General features: G+C 42.0%; 1 protein-coding gene across 1 annotated transcript in view; it reads right to left on the bottom strand.

The window, feature by feature from the left end:
* Window positions 1-18812, bottom strand: part of SNAP91 (synaptosome associated protein 91) — a 63370-nt gene extending 44558 nt beyond the window's left edge. The window contains exons 1-2 of the mRNA XM_036379313.2: window positions 18687-18812; window positions 17933-18092 (exon numbers count right to left, since the gene is read on the bottom strand). Coding sequence (XP_036235206.1) covers window positions 17933-18062 — 130 coding nt within the window. The 5' untranslated portion in view covers window positions 18063-18092; window positions 18687-18812. The remainder of the gene's footprint in view (window positions 1-17932; window positions 18093-18686) is intronic.
* Between the last annotated feature and the right edge of the window lie 2675 nt (window positions 18813-21487).

Below are 21487 nucleotides of genomic sequence, written 5' to 3'. Positions count from 1 at the left end.
TGTTCCATCTTTATCCCAGATGAAGGCAGGGTGCACAACATCATGTGACTTTACTGCTTGCAGGTTTTTAAGTTAATTGTCACTGTTCATTACCTCTGAGTTAGAGAAGTAAGTACTATTGAATTCTTCAACTACAGGTAACATGTCGAGCACACTGAACCCAGTCACATCAGCAAAAAGAGGCATCATCAGAAACAGATACTCTGTCATCCCAGAGGTTGTTTTAATTGGCAAGCTCCAGCACACCTCCTAGAGCTTCTACAGAGCCAGGAGGCAGAAGAGTGCATTCAGGCACTCATTAAGACCTCCTCAACAGCGAGAAAGAACACAAGGAATGACATTAGTTTCTACTGAAGCAACTGCACCTCACATTAAGAATATGTAATCTTGCACAGAAGAATGCATGAAATTATGTTAAGCAGTTAAATCATAAACAATGGGGCAGCAAGCTTTCCACTATCCTCTATATCCCTCAGGATCTGTGATTCACTACATCCCCTGTTACCTACTGACTCCAGTTTGGCAGCCAGCAATTACCTTCTACAAGCTATCACCTATTTTTGAGACACAGCTGGAAACTGCACACTGCAACTGCATGCCCAAAACCTCTGTGATGCCAGACACAGCCCTAGCAAAACTCATGGAGACAACTTCATGCAAGACAAAGAGTACAAAACACAGATCTAACTGTAGGGCTGAGGCTTAAAACTGGAAGACCTAAGCAAAAAAAACTTACAAGTTTAACTACTAGACTAAGCATTATCTGAAATTAAAATACTCATCTTTTACTTTCTCTCAGAGGAATCATTGTTAATGATTTCTTCCTTATCTCCAGACTAGAAATTTTCCTCCAACTGTTGAAGTCATTCAGTCATGACAGATATTCTACCTCAAAAGCAGACAGGATATTTTGTTACTGCTCCTTGCAAACCTAAACTACGTGAGTCTACAGGACTCCAATTCACTTGGGCAGTAGGGTCACCAGTTGGCAAACTTTCTTTCTCTCCCCTACATAATCCCAAGCAATGGAGAGCATAAATGTTGCTAAGAGTGGAAAGTCAAGGCTCAGAACTGAACTACTGATTCTGCCTTTGCAGGACAGGAAAATTCCAGAGGACAAATCTGTCTAAATAGATCAATGAGTCACATCAGGGACTGAGACCCACCTGGTGTGTACAGAAATCCACACTGCTGTACCAGAAGCATTCAAAAGTTCAGGTTTTGTTTGGTTGGTTGGTTTGTGTTTTCTTTAAATTCCTGACATGTAATCTTCATGGGTTTTTTACCTTCTATTACAAAAACTTCATATATTTAAGATCCAGGAGATCTCTAGCTCAGAGTCACAAGCTTGGGAAAACCATAGTGCTTGCCTGCATATGAAATTGTTTATTGTATGGGCATAAAAACTGCAAGTTGTCCTCAGTTTCAGACCAGGGGAACAATTTTCTGGGATGATACAGGAGACAAAAATTATGTGATCCATTTGCCAAGTTTGAATGGAAAATGTATGTTGTCATGGCATTTTGTTGTCTTGGTAATAGAAGATGGAAGTTTTTTGCAGAACACCTTCTGAAATGTGTTTACTTCTATAACCTCAGTAATACTACCCTTGAAGGAGGCAGTTCTGCAGATAAAGTATTATAATAGCAAAGTCACACTATTGAATGACAGCAGTTCAGGATCACAGAGCTCCAAGAATTCTCCTTGATCTTGTGGTACAAACAGACCAATGATATTTATTCTGTACTGCTGGTTAGTGCATTACAGAAGAGAGTGGTTTGTAAAAGCCTAGAAGCAAGTCACAAGTGGCTTACTCACTGTTTACCCCGCTCCAAGATTTTACTGCAGGTGACAGCATTTGTCTTACTCATACAAGGAAATGCATCAAATTTGTCAGCTTTCAGTCTTGGGCTTCAGGATGTAGATTTCTGTGAAAGAGGGATGCTATAAATTGTGTTTTGGTGCACTTTAGACAATGAAACCCCAGAGCAGTCCATCCACAGAGATGCTGGCAATGGAGACAACAAGGCATTGCTATATGATGCCACAGCACTGCTTCTGAAGTCACTCAGTCATTTCTGTCTCTTCTCCAAACTGCTGGAGGGTACAGCATCTCAGTCTGAAGCTCTGAATGTTTTAGGACATGAGTAATTATAGTGTGCAAAATAGAGAGGCATGATTAAAATTAAGTCTACTACTTTCAGTGCACAGAAAAGAATTAAACCATGCATGAAGATGTCACTTGTCATCTGAGGCCAGAAAAAGGAGATTGGGGGTGGGGGAAGAATTCTTGCAGAGCTGTTTCCTATTTAGTCACACCACAAAGATAAGGTATTCAAATTTCCTGGGTTTCTTTTCCCAGTATCACAGAGTCTCAGCTTAACCAGCACCCATCAGCATCTGGAATGAAGGACCAGCACAGCTAACTTTACAAAACTGAGCAGCAGGGTTTGGTGGCTAAGCTAAATTTTAAAATAAGAGTTGGAAAAAATAATTTTACTTTAATGTGGTAAGGAAGAACAGATACAAGGAAAAATAAATCATATGCAGGAAAAAAATCTAGAAACCACATTTTCCAAATATACAGATTCAGACATTTGCTGGGTGGACAAGAGACAATAAAGATTAGTCTTCCAAGGAAATCACAGGTACATTTGCTTATACAAAAAAGGTAATTTTAAGAAGAAACAGATGAAGAACAACCCAACAGAAACCATATGAACAATCTTGCAAAGTTGACTCCATTTGGGGCACACACAAGTAGGGCAAACAAGGATTAAAGGTACCTTCCTGAAGAAGTTTCTGCTACTGCAGGCATCCAGTACACTGACAGCTAATCCCCAAACCCAGACACTGAGCTCAAATACAAATTACAAGCACAGTCAGAGATCAGAATTGTACTGCAGCAGCAGCAAGTGCTACTTCCACAAATTTCACAGAAGTGAAGTAACTGGAGAATGAAGATCTATATATACTTTATTTGAATCCATTTGTTTACCGTGGGACTAAATCGCAATTGCCAAATCACAATATGTGATTTCTCCTACTTCCTCTCTTCACATTTTTGTAGTTGCTATTTTAAAGACTTCTCCAATTAAAGATATTTAAAAAATATATAATTTTACTTCAATATACTTTTTCTAGTTAAGCTTTGAGATGGGAAATCAATGCAGTAGAAGAAATAAATGGTTATAAATTCTCTGTCACCGTAACTTAAATCTAAACTGCAGTCTTTAAGCTCTTGGACAGGTCAATTTTTTCACCCTGACTTAAGAAAACTGCAACTTAATAATACTCTAGGCTTGCTTTTCTTCCTCAATTAACACCTCCATTAATAAAAAGACAAACCTGCCAAAGAGAGGAAGAATGGTAGAGGGTTCAGAGCCCACTAAAGGATGGGACTAGCTTTAGTGTTTGTTAAGCTCATAAGGTAAAAAAAGGGAACAGTAAGAATGCTTCAAAGGTTTCAGAATTTCAGATTCTTTCCATTTCATTAAAAACTAGTTTCTAGTTCCTTTTTTTTTTCTTAATGAGAGAGATTATACAATACTTTAAAGAAACTCTTAGTCCTTTACCTTTCCAGATGATATTCTGGATCTGGGCAGGGCTTTTTTCCTGTTTTGTTTTGGCCCCTCTGCCCTGTCCCCTCCCCCCCAAATTCTCTAATAAGCAGACCTGGGATTTCCCAGTTCATGATTAATTATTCACAATTTACATTTCAGTATGCAGAGAAACAGCAGCAGAGCACAAGACCTCTCTGTTCAGAGAAATATCAGTGCCAACTTAAGAGCAGCTGTCATTCCAGACTGAATTAACACACAAGCTGCCTCAGTATCTGAGCTGTGTCATACATTCAGTTCCTAAACTTTGCCAAATCTCTCCAGCAGTAACCCCCTTACAGACCTTCCTCACTATTACTCAAATGCTACAATAGACTTCAGGAGTTTTTTTCTCACTTCCAAGTATTTAAATAATGCCTTGAACCTATTGAAAAGGAAATGCAGGATTGTTCCAAACCCAAGCTAGCCAAGAACAGAAAGAAGCAGCTCAGAGTAAGAGTTTACAAGCATCAACTAAGAAAGTTAAGTAGGCAAGTAGGAGTAGAGTCCCTCCCCTGCAAGACAGAACTGTATTAGGAAGCTACTGGAGCACTGTGCTAACAAATGCAAGAGCTGAACTTCCCCGTCTGCAGAAACCTGACCACAAAATGGTATCAGAAAGCAGAACAAAGTTACCAGTTTCTGCTTCTGCAACAATTGCTCATAAGAACATCAGCTAATTTGAATGTTGTTGTCTTTGACTATCAGGCAATTCCATGGAAAAGAGTTTAAATTTGTTTCTGAGCTTATAATTTATCATTTATTATTTTCACTTCCAGCTTGCCCTGTCAACACAAACGCACATCTTGGTCTGGCTTGTAACAATGACCCCAACAGCAGTGCATGCTGTCTCCTTCCTCCCCAAAAATCTGCCTCAAGGGTTGCTGTATCTCACCTTGATGCCAGCAAGCCTTTTATCTAAGTCCAGCATCTTGCAGATATTGCCTTGGAACTTCCATGCCTATGCCAACTCAAGACACCTAAACACAATCTTCCACTGAGCATGTGCTCTCCAGGTATTTTACACTCCCAATAATGCAGCTGTAGCTCTTGGGGTGCTACCTCCTCTCTCCAGCCTTACTTCAAATACCTCCTACTTCCAAAATAAACCTCAGACTCTCATGAGGTCAAATACTTGCAGCAGATCCTGAAGCTTGAGAGGTCACAACAATCAGTCTTTGAACCACACAACAGCACCCCACACCAAGACAAGCTTTTATATACTATTTCTTCCTCTCTGCCTACTCACAGGCATATTGTACTACCCAAAATATTAAGTGTTTTGCAGAACCTATCAATCACATGAAGGGTCTGCAGAGAGACAGGGTAAATGACTGAGTACTAGCAAATTTCTCTTGAAGTATCCTCCAATTTCATAACCTGAGATTTTAATTAACCTTAGAATCATCCTATTACCCCACTGCTCCTTTTAAAATACAACAGTGCACCCCCTCCTATATTATCAAATACCTCTTTTGAAACAACGTGAAACATCTACTGCCCATACACACTGCTGGATTTTATTCCAACATACTTCCATATGGTTTGCACCCCTCTTTAACCAACATATCATTCAAGATATTTGGCTTTAAGTCATCTGCAAAAATCACCCTAGCGCATTAGCAGAGTTACATCAGTTATGCTGCACTTAATTATTTACATGTATGGATTTTCCTCCTGAGAGGTTCAGGTTCAGCTCTCTTGGAAACAGGAAATAAAAGCCAACCATCAGATGGTCTTCTACTGGATCTAAAAGGGTGCAACTACAGCAGCTATCTCTCTAATAATGGGGGAATAAGCTGTCTCTCTAATAATGGGGGAAAGTGTGACTACACTGTGTTAAAAAAAAATTGATCTTGCTTTAAGCAATTCCTTCAAGTTTCATAAACTATGAATACTTTTTACATAAAAGTTCCCAGAACTTAGAGCTCCACTGCCTCTGTGCACTGGGCAGAACAGCGTGCACTACCTTTAATGTTTACATTGGAGTTCTCTCAAGGAGAGTAGTAGAACTGACATTCAGGCCAGCTGAGCTGCAGAAGCTCAGACTCTTGTGAGGACAAATACTTAGAACACAACTTCAACACAAAGGACAAATACTTCAACACAAAGAAGTGCTAAGGAGCACTCATTGAGGTTTTAAGTATAGTCTTTAGGACTGCAAATTAATTAGTGATTAATATAGGTTATAGATATTAATATATTTGTTAATATAAAATAGATATTTGTTTTATGAACAAAGTCTGAGACCTTGCTGACACCTGTGATGCAACCAGTCAGAAGAATAAAAGTTTCTTCTTTACTCAGGAATTACATACCTGGAAGAACAGAAGATAGGCTACACAAACATTCTAGTAGAAACATACTATGGAAAGCACCTTTTTAGTCCCCCACACACAAAGCCAGAACACCAAACAAAGGGGGAAAGGCCCCATGGTCCAAGAATTCTGCCTGCTTTCTTCCCCATTACAGCTACCACAGCTTTTTAAAGAATCTTCACTACAGGAAAAGTATTAGTTATCAAGCATGGAATCTTCTCCCTGTCCAAAGTCATAAGAAGCTCAGTCTTGAACCTCATTTGTACAGAATTCACTCACTTTGAATAGCAAAGAATCTGTCTCAGGCAATAACACAAGTTCACCAAAGTAGAGGAAAGATGAGGAATCACAGCTTTAATGGTCTTTTCCTCTCACCCACAGAACCCACTTCCAACTGTCCTTCCACACAAATTCTGCTCCAAAACTAGCTCAACAGAAACATGCATTTTTTTTCTCAAATACAAGAATTAAGCATTTCTGCTTAAGTTGATATGAAACACCAAGTAATTCTGGAGCTAAATGTGCCACTTCTCTCATTAATTGATTTACTGGAAGTAAGAGCTGAGTCACAAATCATTATTGCAGTGCCTTTTTTGCATAGCTCTTAACCGTTTAAGATATGAAAAAATCCATTTGTATTTGGTGGACACCAACCAATGGTTATAAGATTAAAATATAACAGCGGCTGTCTTGAAGAAATGTTATTTCCCATCCTATTGTAATATGGCTAGGGGAAGAAGAGACACGGAAAAAACCCTGCCAACATTATAAATAGGTTTTGACCAATAACTTTGCATGAAAAGGAACTTTTATCCTGCATGGCAAATCTCAGACCTCATTCTACAAGACATTTCCTTCAGCACTTCCAACCTGGAAGCCTTAACCAAAATACACATTAATTTAGAGACAAAACTGGAACCACCAGCCAATCTTCTGCCTAGCCTTCAAAGCATTTATTCAATTTCCTCTAAGGGAATTGTTCTCTCCATCCATACAAGCATTAAAGTGACAGTTCTCTTGCATCTTGGCTCTTGCTGCAAACAACAAAGCAATTTTAAAGGGATTATACACTTGTAAGATTATTGCTTAGAAGGGTAACAGTCAATAAAGTCTACCTAAATTACTATTGTCAATTGCCTATTGACATTAGGCACATTCACAGCCTGATACCAGGATTCCAGCATTGGCCTGTGATTATCTTTTCAATGAAAGTGACCAACCCCTAACATTACCTCTTGACTGCATCAATTCATAACTATTATTGCTTGGGAGCTCACTGGAATATCAGCAACAGGATCAACTGCAGCTTTTAGGTAGAGAGTACAGCTACACTGGAAACACAAGGATTTCATATTTGCCACAATAGCACTGGGCTATTTACTGTAATCTCTGCACTGCAGCAATTTCTAATCCTAATCAGCCTTTACATGCTGGGCTGATCTTACACTCCAAACACATCTGGCAGAAAGTGGTAATCAGCTGAGGCATGGTACCTGAGCTCTTTCAGTCTGAGAAGAATTCTATCCCCAAATGATCTCCTTTCCGCAGAAAACCGTCTGTTTTTAATAAACTGCTAGAAGTGAAACTATCACTACACTATCAACTCTGCCCAGAACAGCAATTTGTAATCCACTAAAAAGCTGAACAAGACTGAAAACATATTGCAAGAAGCCTGATGTTCCAGCTCTAATACTTAGATGTTACATTTTGGGAATACATTAACAAAACAAAACAAAAATTGGGTGGGGATGAGACAATGTGCAAACAACTTCAGTGACATGGTAACTAGCTACAGCCTTTGTGCTGGAAAGAGATCAGTTGACTAGGCAGCCTCAGAAGCTGACACATCTGACTCAATATCCAGACCATGGTCCATGCTTTTACTACTCCCTCAGCAAAATTATTCTGAGTCCAGTTTTTTCATCAGTGGATGCCCCATAATGACACAACCAGAAATTTTTAACTAGGAATGATATGCCCACAACCATGCAGACAGCCCTGTTGAAAACATGAACATACCTGTAGGAAAAAGAAATCAAATGCAATACAAACCTCTGCACGAGCCAGTGCAACAGTATGACCTCCTGGAAGCACATTGAAGCAGCTCCAACCAAGCAGCAAGTACTTTCTAACATGGCTACTATCATTTCAATCCATTGTCTTGTATCTGTGTATCTACCATAAAGCAGAAGAGTTCATAAAACCAGATGGTAGCCTTGCATGTGAATGCTGTGCCTTGTCTTTTTAACAAAATGACACAGTTACACACAGCTTTACCCTCTCCTTGCTATGAAAAACAAAAAAAAAGGTAAATATGGACCTGCTCAATTCCTTTTTGTCCATTCCCTCATACTACACCAGTTAAACAATATTCCTTTTCTTCTGCCACACAAACAGGTGAGTTAAAATCTCAAAAATCTTGAAAACATTGAGGTCTACGTCCAATAGACTTGACTCTTCAACATGATCTGGTAGCCTACCACATACTGCAGATTTATGGCTGTTGCAAAAAACCCCAAAATGTTAAATTCAATGGGACATCCACCTGAGAGACAGAAGATGCAGTAAGGACTATTGAACACAAGGATTAAAAAAAACCTGACAGTACTAAGTTGCTAACAGTTTGAATTCACCAATGCCTCTGGATTATACATTTGCCATTAGCAGTAGAAGTCTCCTATCAAGCTACTGATGAGTGAAGAACTTGGAATCTATCACACAGGCTCACATCCAAGCAGAGAAGCTTTGTGCAGAGTCAGATCTCTAGACTGGAATACCCAGAAGTGTCAATTTAACACTTTAGCATCATATGGAGCATGATATTTGAAAGGTAGTTTCTCATAATACTGTCTAAGCAATTTCCAGCTTTCTGATGAACAAGAAGCAGCTCTTTAAACTCACCTATTACAAACATAGCAAACCTTGCCTGTTAACACTCTTGCCATTCACCATCAACAAAGCAATCTGAAGTTCAAATCAACTTTGCAAAACCAGAAAAATTCTAATATAGAGTCTTTCACAGTCATTTCAAAGAATGAAAGATCAGATCAGAAAGTTGCAGGTAAGGCTCACATATGAAAATACCATTGTTTCACTTGCCAGCAACAGAACATCACTCCTAATAAAACATACATGTTTTCAAAACACTGGCACACTAAACATGGTGAGTTGCTTCTGGCTTGCTGTCCCTTAGCAGAATGTACATTCTCCTATAAATACATTTAGATTAAGATATAAAACTTAAGATTAGGAGCTACAAGCACAATAAACATACTCTGGATTCCAGTCATGCAACAGGATCCAAACCCAAGTCTCCATTTGAAAGGGTTGGATTTGAAAACTCCAGGGCTGCTAAAGGACTGATGCAATGATAAGATAAAGTTTTAATCTATATTTGACCTTTATATATATCATGAGAAACAGCAGCCCTCAGAGGCAGGAAGCAGGCCAGCTGGCTTGTCCCCTTCATACAAGCCCTACACTCCCTGAAGCAAGAAGTGAAAGGAAGAGTCCTGTGAAAAGCAGTTTGAACTCCCCCTGAAGTGCATCTAGGTCATGTCTCCAATCATGTTAGAGACGTGCCCCTCGCAGTGCTGTCCTGCACTGTGGCAGGATCACCCTCCACCCCCCTACTCTGAGCACCTTCCCCACCACTGGTAACCCTGCATACATTTAAACAATGTGGGCGACAAGTCAGCATCTTTTATTCATGCTTCAAGCAGTCCTGTCTTTCTCTCACTTCTTGGAGGACCATTTTAGAACATTCTGTAAAGTATCAGAGTGATTTAAGATATATAACAAAACTATGCCAGAGGCACCAGGAGCCTGCCAGGCTCTGCAGGCTAACCCCTGACCATCTGCTATGGAAGCACCTGCTGCCATCATGTCATCTGCTCTCGTGCAAAGCCAAGAGTCACTTTGAAGTGATGCACTGTACTGTCAGCAGTCAAGCCACAGCCTTTTATCACTTCTTAGGACAGAAAAAAGTTTAAGACACTTTCTTGAAAAGATGTTTTCTTTGGTCCCTTAAGTGCATGGTAGAACAATCTTAGCTCAAGTGGACACCAAACTCTCCAATCTATCTTTACCAGTGTTTTCATCTCAGTCTCCTAAACACTTAAAAATAATGAGCAAAGAATGCTGTTTTCTTTTTTATTCCTTCTTTGAGTCAGTAAAGAAACTTTGTCAAAGCATATGGCTCAACTGTTTTGTCAGAACTCTGAGGCCCAATTGCAACACAAGAGTTCCTGCCAATTTGCTTTTTACCTGTGATAATTCTGTATATTGGCTTACAACCAAAAGAAATTGATTGCCACAAGTCAGACCCAAGCTGCAGGCACGTCCTGTCAGCAACCTGCAGTTCTCAGTACGTGAGAGGAAGGGTTTGGTGGTCTTCAAGCATGATCATGTCTATCTACTCACAAAATCCCCTCTACAAAAAACATCATAACACATTTGAGTTTTATCAATAGCTAGAAAAAAAGCAGACTCTGGGAAAGGCAACTGACTGATATGCTGCCTCTGCTCAGATGGCCAGAGTAAAAATTACATAAAGACACACATTAGCATAACATCAGGGCCTTTTAGCATCCAATCCCTTTCATTAAACTAAATTAAGATACAGATGTAATCTACAACAAAGTATGAGATCACATTATCCTGGGCAGAAAAGAGACACAGAAAGGTATTTAGACTTGGCTGGTCCAGAAGTCAGTTGTAATATTGTGCACTGTCATTTCCTGTGCCTACAACCAAGCCCTGATGCCCAGTGAATGCCCCATTTGCCAGAAAATACTGTTCTAGTATTCCACCTACATTCATTTCAAGGTTGATGTCCAACATCACTTGTGATGCTAGTGCAGATGGATAGTATACTACATTCCCTCTCTCAGTGAACTTCAACTCTCAACTGCTTTAGTAAATGTGTTTCACAACCTAAAGAGAAGACTTTATGAGCACAAACAAAACATGTTTTGTATTGATTTTCAGTATTTTCAGCCAGCTCTGAAGAAAACATGATCAAAATAGCAAGATAAAAAGCATTAAAAACAGTTTTAAAGGTCCAGCATATGGTTTGCAAGATTCCAGAAAAAGCAGACCTTACCATACTCTGCAAAGTGACAAGCTAGCCTCTGCCAAGTATTCCAATTGCCAACATCTGGTTTATTCAGCTTAATTTAAGCCACCACCTCTCATCCAAGCAAATTTTGGACAGAAGGAAAATCAAGCAGCCTTGCTGAATCTGATGGGGTGGGATACTCTAATATCAACTCACCAGTGAGGCTGCACACTGCAATCTTGCTGATACTGCTGACTCAGAGGAACAGAAGTACTGCTGCAAACCCTGCGCTACAGATCACTGCCTGTCAGCCTACTGGGAAAATTTCTTCTATCTTCTCATTTAGTCTGAGTTCAGGGTTCAGTCCTGTGCCAGATGACCCATCCTTTTCTTTATATCTCCTGCAATGACATCCAGACCCTGATTTCCTGCTTGCTTTACTCCTTGCTTTTTCGTTTTCATGGTATTTGAAAGCCCTCACTCCAAACCAGCCAGATTATTTCTAATCTGCATGCCATGTGTTGAAGCTTGGAGGTGCAAGGTTTATCACTCATTGGTGAGGCTCCTGTATTTACCCAAGGCACACAACAGAACTTGTGCTTTTTCCACCCTTACTACCATCCTGATCTGTGCCCCAAAAAAGGAACAGGGCATGGTAACTTAAGGACGTTGTTTGATACTGTCTGGACTCACCTTTAGGCTATGGTAAGGCATAGGGAAGGGATATAATGTTATCACTCCAACCCCAATTTTTCCCTATCCTCAGAAATACTGGAGCCAGCTCCTTCAGCAATACTGTATGTCCAGAGCTGACTGAGGAAGCTCTATCCCTTTGTTTTCTTCAGTGCCAGGGAGTGAACTCTATGCACATGGCAAGGTTTTAGTAGCACTGGGAAATGCTGCAGCTGTGACTTCAGAGAACAGGGAGCTCTTCCAGATGTTGCAGAGCATATCTGCTCCAGCACCACGGAGTGCATCCTGTACCTCCTGCTCCACCTCTAACTTTGGTGCTCCCTTTGCCATTTCTTTTTCCCACTTCCTCTGTCTGTTCAGTATTTTCTGCTTTTTCTCTGGTTTGTTTTCCTTGAGGTGCCACAAATTTTGTGGATGGGCTCAGCTGTGTGTTGCAGCAGATCCACTATGGACCCGGCTGTGTCTGGCACAGAGCACATCCTGGTCTCTTATGGAAGCCAGCCCTGCAGCCAACAACTTGTCATGGACACCCAGCACTGGGGAAGGTAAGCAGGGCAGGAAGAGCAAAGTAGTCTCAAGAATCCTGAGCAGCAGTAGGAAAATGCTAAAAGCAGTGTGCCTCTACTACACTACCATTTCTTCAAAAATGGGAGCTGTGGGAGCAGGAAATTCTCCTCTATGGCTACCATTTCTCAGTGCAGCAAGAAGCAGAGAAAATGAGTAGCCTTCAAAAGGCTTTATGACCTTCAAAGTTATGCTGTCATCTACTTTTAAGCACTTCAGAGGATCTTTCACATGGCAGAGACACAGAAGCATGGGCTGGCCATACCTACAGAGCATTTTCTTGGAGACTTCACAGAATTCCTCACTAGTGTGAAAGGCCCATGTAAAGATGCACAGAAGATAAAGTGTTTAAGAGTGAGGCTGGGAAATCAGACATAGATCAAATCAAAACACAGAAAATAAATCAAACCTGCAGATTTTTTTTGTTGTCACTTAGAAGATGTTCAATTGCTGCCAAAATCTAAGGGAGCAACACTATGAGACTATTATGAAGCATACTCAACTACTAAATAGGAGTGATTAGAACCATGTTCTGGTCACTGCCATTCTGACCATCTCATAAAAAGCTACTCCATTATCAAGGTCTACAATGGAAGTCAGTACAACAGAAAGCCCTGACTTGTCCTAGAATTTGTCATCCATGACCTTGAAAAAACATGTTTAACAGAAGGATTTTGCTTACTCTTGAAAAAGACTAAGAATACCTGCCCTCAGGACTAGTCAATCTTTATCAAGTTACACTGCTTACATGAAAAAAAGGTTAACGTTACAGTGCCTATTCATTTTCCTGTTCTCTCATCTTCCCTCTTCCCTTCCTTAGGCATTGCACCAAAAGACAACTTACTCACAGAACAATTGAAATGCACAGAATCAAGTGATCCTGCCCATATTTCAACATTTGGATCTTAACATGAATTCAAACTTCTACCCTGATTCAAATATATTTTGAAGAATTGGCCAAGTGTCTTAGCTTGATTAGGGCAGCCTTCTCTTGGTATTACACATGCCTTAAAAAAAGTATGGGGCTGGGGGGGAAAGTTAATGCCACTTAAATACTCAAGAACAACTAATCTAAAAAGTGTTCTTATTACCTCACCTTACCCATGACAGACATTTATTTCTACTCCTATTCAAAGATCTGCATGCCTACAAATGAAGTGTGTCCTCAATACCCTTTTGGGAAAGGACATGGTAGAAGCCCACAGAAACAGCCATTCAACATAAAAACTGATGATGAGTCCTTACACACAATAAAAGTGCTAATCCAACATCCAGTAAAGTATTAAAATAAATAACTGCTTGCTTGGATGTTTTTCATTTCAGGTGTGAGAGCAAGTCATTGGGGTGACAGAGGAGTTCATACTATAAAATCCACACCAGCTATGACAACAAAAACTGAGACACAGTATTCCAGTAACATTTAAACAAAGTCAGTTCTCTGATCTTCAGCAGTAACATTTAAACAAAGTCAGTTCTCTGACACACAGAATTACTGCAATACAAGATGCAGTGAGACATAATAGCAGTTTCATTAGTAAAATGTGAAGTATTAAGCCCAGTGTGTACAGGGACTCTGTTCTTGGCAATTCTCTTGAAGATACCCCCACAGCTGTAGAGCCCAAGTGTCACCTGGACTGCAGAGCAATGCAATACATCTGCACTATTCCCTATACATCTCCACTATCTCCATCTATACATCTCCACTATTCCCACTAGGAGAGGGCCACAAGTGCCAGCAGTCCTGGAAGACTCCCCAGATCACCTCAACAGCAAACAACTTCTGAAATATGCACATCTTAGTTAATCTTGTCCTTTAACCACCGAGTCAATACACACTGAACTCTAGGGACTCAAGGTAGTTCCACTGACCTCCAGCTTTTCCCAAAAAACAGAGACAGACATATTCCCCAGGAGTAAGACAGAGGTTTCTAAGGCTAACCTGTGGGATCCAGCAACATGATCTTTACTGAGCCTAGGCAAAAAAGTTTAACACACTGCTTTTGGTCAACACACAATTCTATTTCAACACTAAAGAGCAAAGTGATTCAAACTTATTAGGTCAACACCAGAGACTGCAGAAGAAAGGTAGTACACAGCAGGAAAGAAGTGTCTGTACAAGCAAAATACTGACACCAGCCCTGCAGTTCAGTTACCACCATGAATTAAACTATGAACTTCTTTTTTAGAGCCTCTGCTTGCCAGGTAGATGCAAATATGCAAAATTAGACTTGGGATGAAAATAAGTTCCAGCAGACACACAAGTCATTTTCACAGCCACAGAAAATCAAATCCTGCTATTCATCTGCTTTGTTTTGACTTTTCACAAACATCTCCCAGCTCTTGATCAGGCCTCTGAGAAGGTCCTCTACCTTATGAGAATTGTTTTGAAGAAGTAAGGAGACACATGTGGTCTTTTCTGAAAACACACTGCAAAACTTCCTCCTGCTGCAAAGCAATTCACTCAGCAAAATAAGTCAAGGAAAATCCCAGCCATTTCTATCATTTTCACAAACAGGAACTTGTTACAACCACCTGCAGATGCAACAACCTCACTAGTTTCCAATCCACTTCCCTAAATGAAAGCTTGAAGGTCTGTTTCTGAGTGAGATTCTATAAAAAGAGCTGAATTGAGATTTACCCACTTTTCCCTCATATATCAGGTGGTTTCACATTTGGAAGTTTTATTATTTCCCTTCTCCAAAAGCATCTCCCTGTTGATACCATCAGAGTCATTCCCATTTGAGGCTTGAAGCAGACTTTTACTTGGCCCGCACAACTAAACCCTCAGTGAAGCCTTAACACATCTTTCAGAACAGTTCTAAGAATCAAGCTCCTATGCTGTGCACAAGTATTGCCTTCCCACTTGAATGCTCAGCTTATATATCCTCAATGTAGCCCATATGCCTCATTCACACACTGCAATGGCCCTTCCCACTGCATCAAAATAAAGTTGCTAACTCCCCACTTCTTCACAGGAATAATAATTTAGCTAACAAACATTGGTTAGCTGAAAGATAGGAATCCTTATAATTGTGGTGATTTTTAGACAACTTTTGGATTACAACAGTTTTGTAATATAAAAATGATCAGAGCTCAACTGTCCCACACCATCAGAGCATCCTAGATTTACATTCCTTTTCCCACCACAGGGACCTGAGAAGCTCATTTAATGCCATCTGGCACTACTTCCAGCAGTTGCTGAAAATTCACTAGTAGGAGATCTGGAGTTCAAGAAAATGGTAAATCCTGTTAACAAGCATAAGATAACAGGCAAATGATACTTTAGTGCTCCTTCTCATGACCAGCCTGTCCAGCACCGAGAGCCCATGCCAAAAGACAGCAGCATCTATATTACAGTCTGGATTTGAAACCTATAACAAGTACAGAAAACCACACGAAAGTAAACATTTAGCAGCTCAGCTTTTCTACATTGAAGACATTAATTCTGTTCTTTTCTCCCTTACTTACACACCACCTTTCACCTTGTCACCTATGATCTCCCTATAACCCTCTGTAATTATTATCTTCTGCAGCAAACATATGAAAAACGGCATTATTGTATCCTATCCTTACAGGACTACTTAACCCATGTCAAATAGTTGATCTCTCAATTTAATTTACAAAGCCCAGTTGCTAAGTAGGGCAGTGGAAGAGAGGTTGTGTGACCTGACACCTGGCCTCTAAGACACTAAATAAAATTATGGAGTTCCCTAAGGACACAGAAGACCAATGCCAATACCAGAATTACAGCTCTTCATAAGGCATCATTCCAAACATCACTCTGGAATCTCAATTTTTATTTGTCTAAACCCTTCATACATAAAACTTATTGTAAGGCACTGGGAAGTTTTACCTTTCATTCTTCACATCTTCAAATGCTACTTATCCGACCTGAAATGCACCCAGACAATTAAACTCTGAACTGCTATTTACAGCTTGTAAAATAGGAAAAAAAAAAAAAAAAAAAAAGAGCAGACATATGTCTTCCCAGGAAATGATAACTTCTTTTCCTCTTTTATGCGTGACATGCAGGTAGGTAAGAAATTCTGTGGAATTCTACTTGCTTCTGTCTTCTGTACACCCACTTTCTTGAATAGTACTATTAGCACCAGTATCCAAACACAAATCCTTTACAGTCCTTACTATAACACTGGTAGATTACTCCTACCTCACTTTAATCCTGCCTATTCCAGATAGTACTTTTATTTATATATGTATATACACACAGAAACACAGAGACACACAGACACAACATGCTTTCAAATACATGAGCTATGCTTTTTTTAAGCTAAAGCTTCTAGTAAGAGATATGGTCTGTATAGGACAGTCCAGACACAGCCTAAAGTGTTTAAAAAGATTAAAAAGTGTTGACAGCTACTGAAAAACAACATAGAAGAAACATCAATAACCAAGATGATTTTTTTAAACATACAAGAAAATGTGACAGAATATATGATATCAAGACCAATTATCTACTTAAACAGTTTAGATTCCTGTGAGTCTTCAAGCAATGCTGCTTACATCAGCATTTCTTGGACACATTGCAAGAGCATCTAGATATACTGAAAGACCAGTCTACTGTTTGTTACTTGGAGAGTAAGCTACAAAGTCATTAGAAGTGAAATCTGGAATTATTTTCCAGAAGTAATGCTACCCCCTTTTAACAAATACTGCATCATCAGAACTGTACTTATAAACACCTGCACCAGCATTACTTAGTAATGGCCAGCAGCCAAGAGACTGCCCGGTATAAAACCTGCTGATCTTTACTTGAATGTACCTCTTACCGCGTCCAAAAAGACCATGGGAAGCCCACTTAGTTTTAGATATTAACACCTGCTGTTGATCTGCCAAGTTCAATGCTGGACAGAGATTCTACTGGTAAACAAGGCCAATTAACATCCCACAACCAAATTCTTTCACCATTCTACTACTTGGTGTCTCCAAGCAGGGGCAGACAGTTGAAGTGAAATTGTCAGGATGAAACATGACTAGCTCATTGTTTTCCAATAAAGATTTTGCCTCAACCTTGCTTCATGCCTTAAATAGCTAATGTCAGTCCAGAACAGATCAAAAATCTGAGATAAAGCCAACATCCATCTTCAATAAAACATTGACTCACACTACTGGACAGCTCACAAAGTTGCTGTCTGATATCTGGGACCTCAGCAACAGCCCTTAAACTCTCCAAAGGTTGCCCCAGTCTGCAGCACAGCGTTATCCCAGTGCCTTGCCATTTAAGCACGCCATCATCCGAACCTCTTCAGAAGTGGAGATGCAGTGCTGTGGAGATGGCCCCGCTCATGCTGGTGCTTGGCCAGCTCTGGGAATATTATTTATGTATATCCCATCCTAGTTTAATCCTGACCAAAGCAGGCAGTGGCAAGCGCGTGTCCATTTTGCCCTGTGATTCTCTCCCCCGAGCCCCTGCTCCATAAGGCGCTGTTTCCACTGTCTTCCTGGATAAAAGGCAAGAGGTCATGAGGAAAAAAAAATGGCCGAAAGAGCAGTATTATGCAATAAGAGAAGAAATGCAATAATAACTCATCCTCTCCTGGAGATTTCCCATCACCCTCATGCTTTGCAAGCTGGATTAGAGCAAGCGTGACAGCGTGCCGGCTCAAAGGCCCGCTAAAGTGCCCTGCGGGCAGGCTCCTCAGCCCCGGGCCTTGGCTGGGGAAACAAAAAGGGATGCTCACAGTCCAGGTGCTTTTTCTTGGGCCCCATCACTTCATGCGTGGTGGCTTTGCAGACGGCTCTGGCTACGGCCGATCCCGTAACGCTGTACTGAGCAGCTGCGATGCGATCTGTCAGCGTCTGACCCGACATCTTCGAACAGCGTGCTGGCTGCTGCCTGCTCTGCAGGGGCGAAAGACACGGGAGGGGAGGGGGAGATGCCGGGTCTGCGGCCGGGGGGAGGCACGGAGGGACGGGCAGGGGCAGGGGCGCACGCACACGGGCACGGGCACAGCCCCGCCACACGCACAATGGTCCCTGGGGCAGCCCGGCCCCTCCCGAGGCGCAGCCCCCCCGCCCCGTTGTGTAAGCCTCTGCCTCGCTGGAAGCCGCCCGGGGCAGGAAGGAGGGTATTTTAGACGCTGCGAGGAACAGATGAAGGGGAAATAATGACGGCAGCTGAAGGAGGCTGCACACAGATACGGTGCGAGCCCCCGGGATGGGGGAAGGCAGCCCTCCCGCACCTGCCTCCGCCGCGCCCCGGCCCCGCTGCAGCGCCCGCGCCGCCGCCTCCCCGGTGCGAGATTATGGCACCGTTGCGCCATGTTCTGCCCTCCCGGTGCCTCCCCCACCGCCACCCCCGGCCCCGACAGGGACCCCCCCTCCCCGCGCCGGGAAGCGGGGAGCCGCTGGATGCGGCGGCGGCGGCGGCGCCCAGCGCCATGCAGCATCCCGGCGCGGGGGGACAGCGGGATGGACCGAGCGCCAGCGGCCGACCTGTCAGCGCGTCCTTCCCTGCCGTCCTCCTGCCGCCGCTCCGGGGAGGGCACTGCCGGCCCCCGCCGCGACCGCTGCCCGGCCCGGCCCGCTGGCGAGGCGCCCCGCGGCGCAGCAGCCCCCCCCGGCCCCCCGGCCCCGGTAGCCCCAGGTGCCGGGCGGGCTGCCCCCTCCCGCCGCCGCCGCCGCCGCCGGGGATGCGCTGGGCGTCCACGCCCGGGAGCCGACGCTGCTATTTCCAGCCGGCGGCTTAATCCTCCCGCAGCCTAATCCCCGCGCTACTGCCGCAGCAGCGCCGCCCCCTAGCCCGGTGCAGAGGGCGGGACGGAGCGGAGCCGAGCGGCGCTGCCGCCGCCGCCGCCGCCGCAGATCGGTGGCCCGGCGCAGTCAGGTGACCCCGATCCCCCCCGCATTCCCGCTTCCCGGAGTGGCGGCGGGCACGGCCGGAGCTGCTCCCACGCGGGGGCTGTCCCGGTGGGGAGCCGCGGCTCGGGGGAGCCGAAGCCGCTGATGCTTCCCCGGTCTGCATCATGGTCCTGTCGTGAACGCTTAAAATAGTGCCTTGAGGGATCCCAAAAGCGCACACAGACTAGATTTGTCCAGACTGTTGTTATGGTGTCATTGTTATCAAAAACATCTGAAATATGTCCCCAGAAGGGTTTTTTCTCTGTTATCTAAGGTACCCTACGGGTTTTGGTTACAACCCAGCCACACTCGGGAGGATACATTGCTACAATTTTATTGTGCAATTGAAGCCTACCGGAGTGATCCGTGGAGTATTGGGAAATGTAGCGTACATATATTACCATAAATTGGCTGAACTTAGTTTTGGAGTAAAGTGATTTAAGTGGGTGGGGTCTAAACGAAATGGCACTGGTAGCAATTATTCGAGCTGCCGGTAGAACAAATTTCAGAAGACGATGTCAGCGCATGTTATTAATTAGCTGGAGGAAACACTATGTACAGTCAGTATTGAAGAGTTGTGCACACCAAGTGATAATTAGGTTGTGTTGCATGCAAAGACACACAGCACCATTTTCATTTTTTATATCAGGAACAGAACATTGACAAGGGATTGTGGTCTGTGACAGTATGAAACAGCAGATTTCTTACTACTTCATTACTTCTTTTTCTCTTCTTTTTTTTCTTTTTTTTTTTTTTTTTGTTACCTAACAACACAGAGATTTTAAATTTCGAAGTAGCCTGAAAGCTTGAGAATGCTGTTAAATGTTAAAATAATGCTCAAAAGTTCAAGGTATCTTTTCTGTGGGAAATCTCTTCCAAAACAGCTGTAAAATGGTGCCTTGGACCACTGAAGACAGGTGTTCAGATTTGGACATTTTCAATATTGGTTAAATCGCCTTCTTTTTTTGCAGAGCAGATAGAGATTTTTGGATTTCAAGATTCAAAGGTTTTCTCAAATACAATGTTTGACTATGGAGAGGAATTTAATTTCAAAAACAGACGTAAAGCGTATATCACTGTTAGCAATCAGCATTAGGAGACTGCAAACTTAAAATATTTCCATAGAGAGACTCTCATATTCCAATAGTGAGAATGTGTCCATGCTTCCCAGCTTGGTTCCATATTGAGTAGCAAATAAATAAACCATGGAGTTGCACAGAAAGATAATACTGTGCTCTTTAGCATTACTATAGTCCACTGTTCAAGTGTGGACAAATTTTAGTAATACTTAGAAACTGTTTGTTACTACAGAAATGTTAACTTCAATGCCTAGGAATTTGTCATTAATGACATGATTTATGGCAGCTAGAAGCATGTCTTAGCAGAGGCACACAAACAATTTTTCCTCTGTACTTCACCATCAGTTATTGGGGTCATACTCCCAATTGATTTCAGAGGAAAGAAACAGTCGGGATCTAACAATACTTCATGTTCCTTTACTGATGTTAAGAATTACTCTGAACTTTTCTTGGTAACACTGGCAGGAGTTTAGAACAGCTTGACTTTAAAAGAGAAACTTCCTTTTTAACTGGTACATTACAGAAGAAAAAAAAAACCTACATAAATTGTTTTATTGTTTTGGAATTTATTGACTCCACACAGCAGAAATTTAGAATGGTTTTATTTCCTGCAAGCAGGATAGTTTTCAACTTTATGCTAGCCAAAGTATTTGATTAGTGATACTACTTTTATTAACATCTAGTGTACATCTTCAGTGTGAAGTTCTGGATACTTTATTAACTAGTCCATATTGTTATCAACAGTTACTGTCACTGAGATTCTCATCTGTGTCACCAAAAAATATGATTGTTAATACTGAGCTAATTTTTTATCTTTATATTGTCAAAATATTGAAGCAAAAGATAAGTCAGATAATCTGTACTATTGCCTTAAAATTTATGCAGTTTCTTAATGAAAACCTAAGGTGCTTTAAGAAGGTAAGACAAGAAGACATTAGTACTCTTTAAATTCAGAGTGAAGGGATATGATCTACTAAAGCTGTATTACTTTTGGATTTAAAACCAACCACCACTCCCCCAAAAATAACGCAATCCCCCAAAACAGGAGTTCGTGCTTGTAATGAAAGCCACACAGGAGACAGGAACCACCTTGAATAAGGATACACTGTGGAGGGAGCTGTCCAGGACTAAATAGATGGTGGGGAGTTGGGGTTGCCATTTCACTGGATAGTTTTAGATGAAGTCCCAAGAGGTTGCCTTGTGTGCTGGCTCTGTGAAACCCAGGCTTACAGCTTGGCTGGTGGAGGTCTAGATGAGGGCCACATAAGCAGCTGGAAAGGGTTCTTGCTGTTAAAAATAACACAGAATCGGTGATGT

Source organism: Molothrus ater, chromosome 3, assembly GCF_012460135.2.
Source record: "Molothrus ater isolate BHLD 08-10-18 breed brown headed cowbird chromosome 3, BPBGC_Mater_1.1, whole genome shotgun sequence".
NCBI classification, from domain to species: Eukaryota; Metazoa; Chordata; class Aves; order Passeriformes; family Icteridae; genus Molothrus; species Molothrus ater.
The sequence above is the reverse complement of the archived record's forward strand: the minus strand, read 5'-3'. Positions and strand labels throughout refer to the sequence as shown.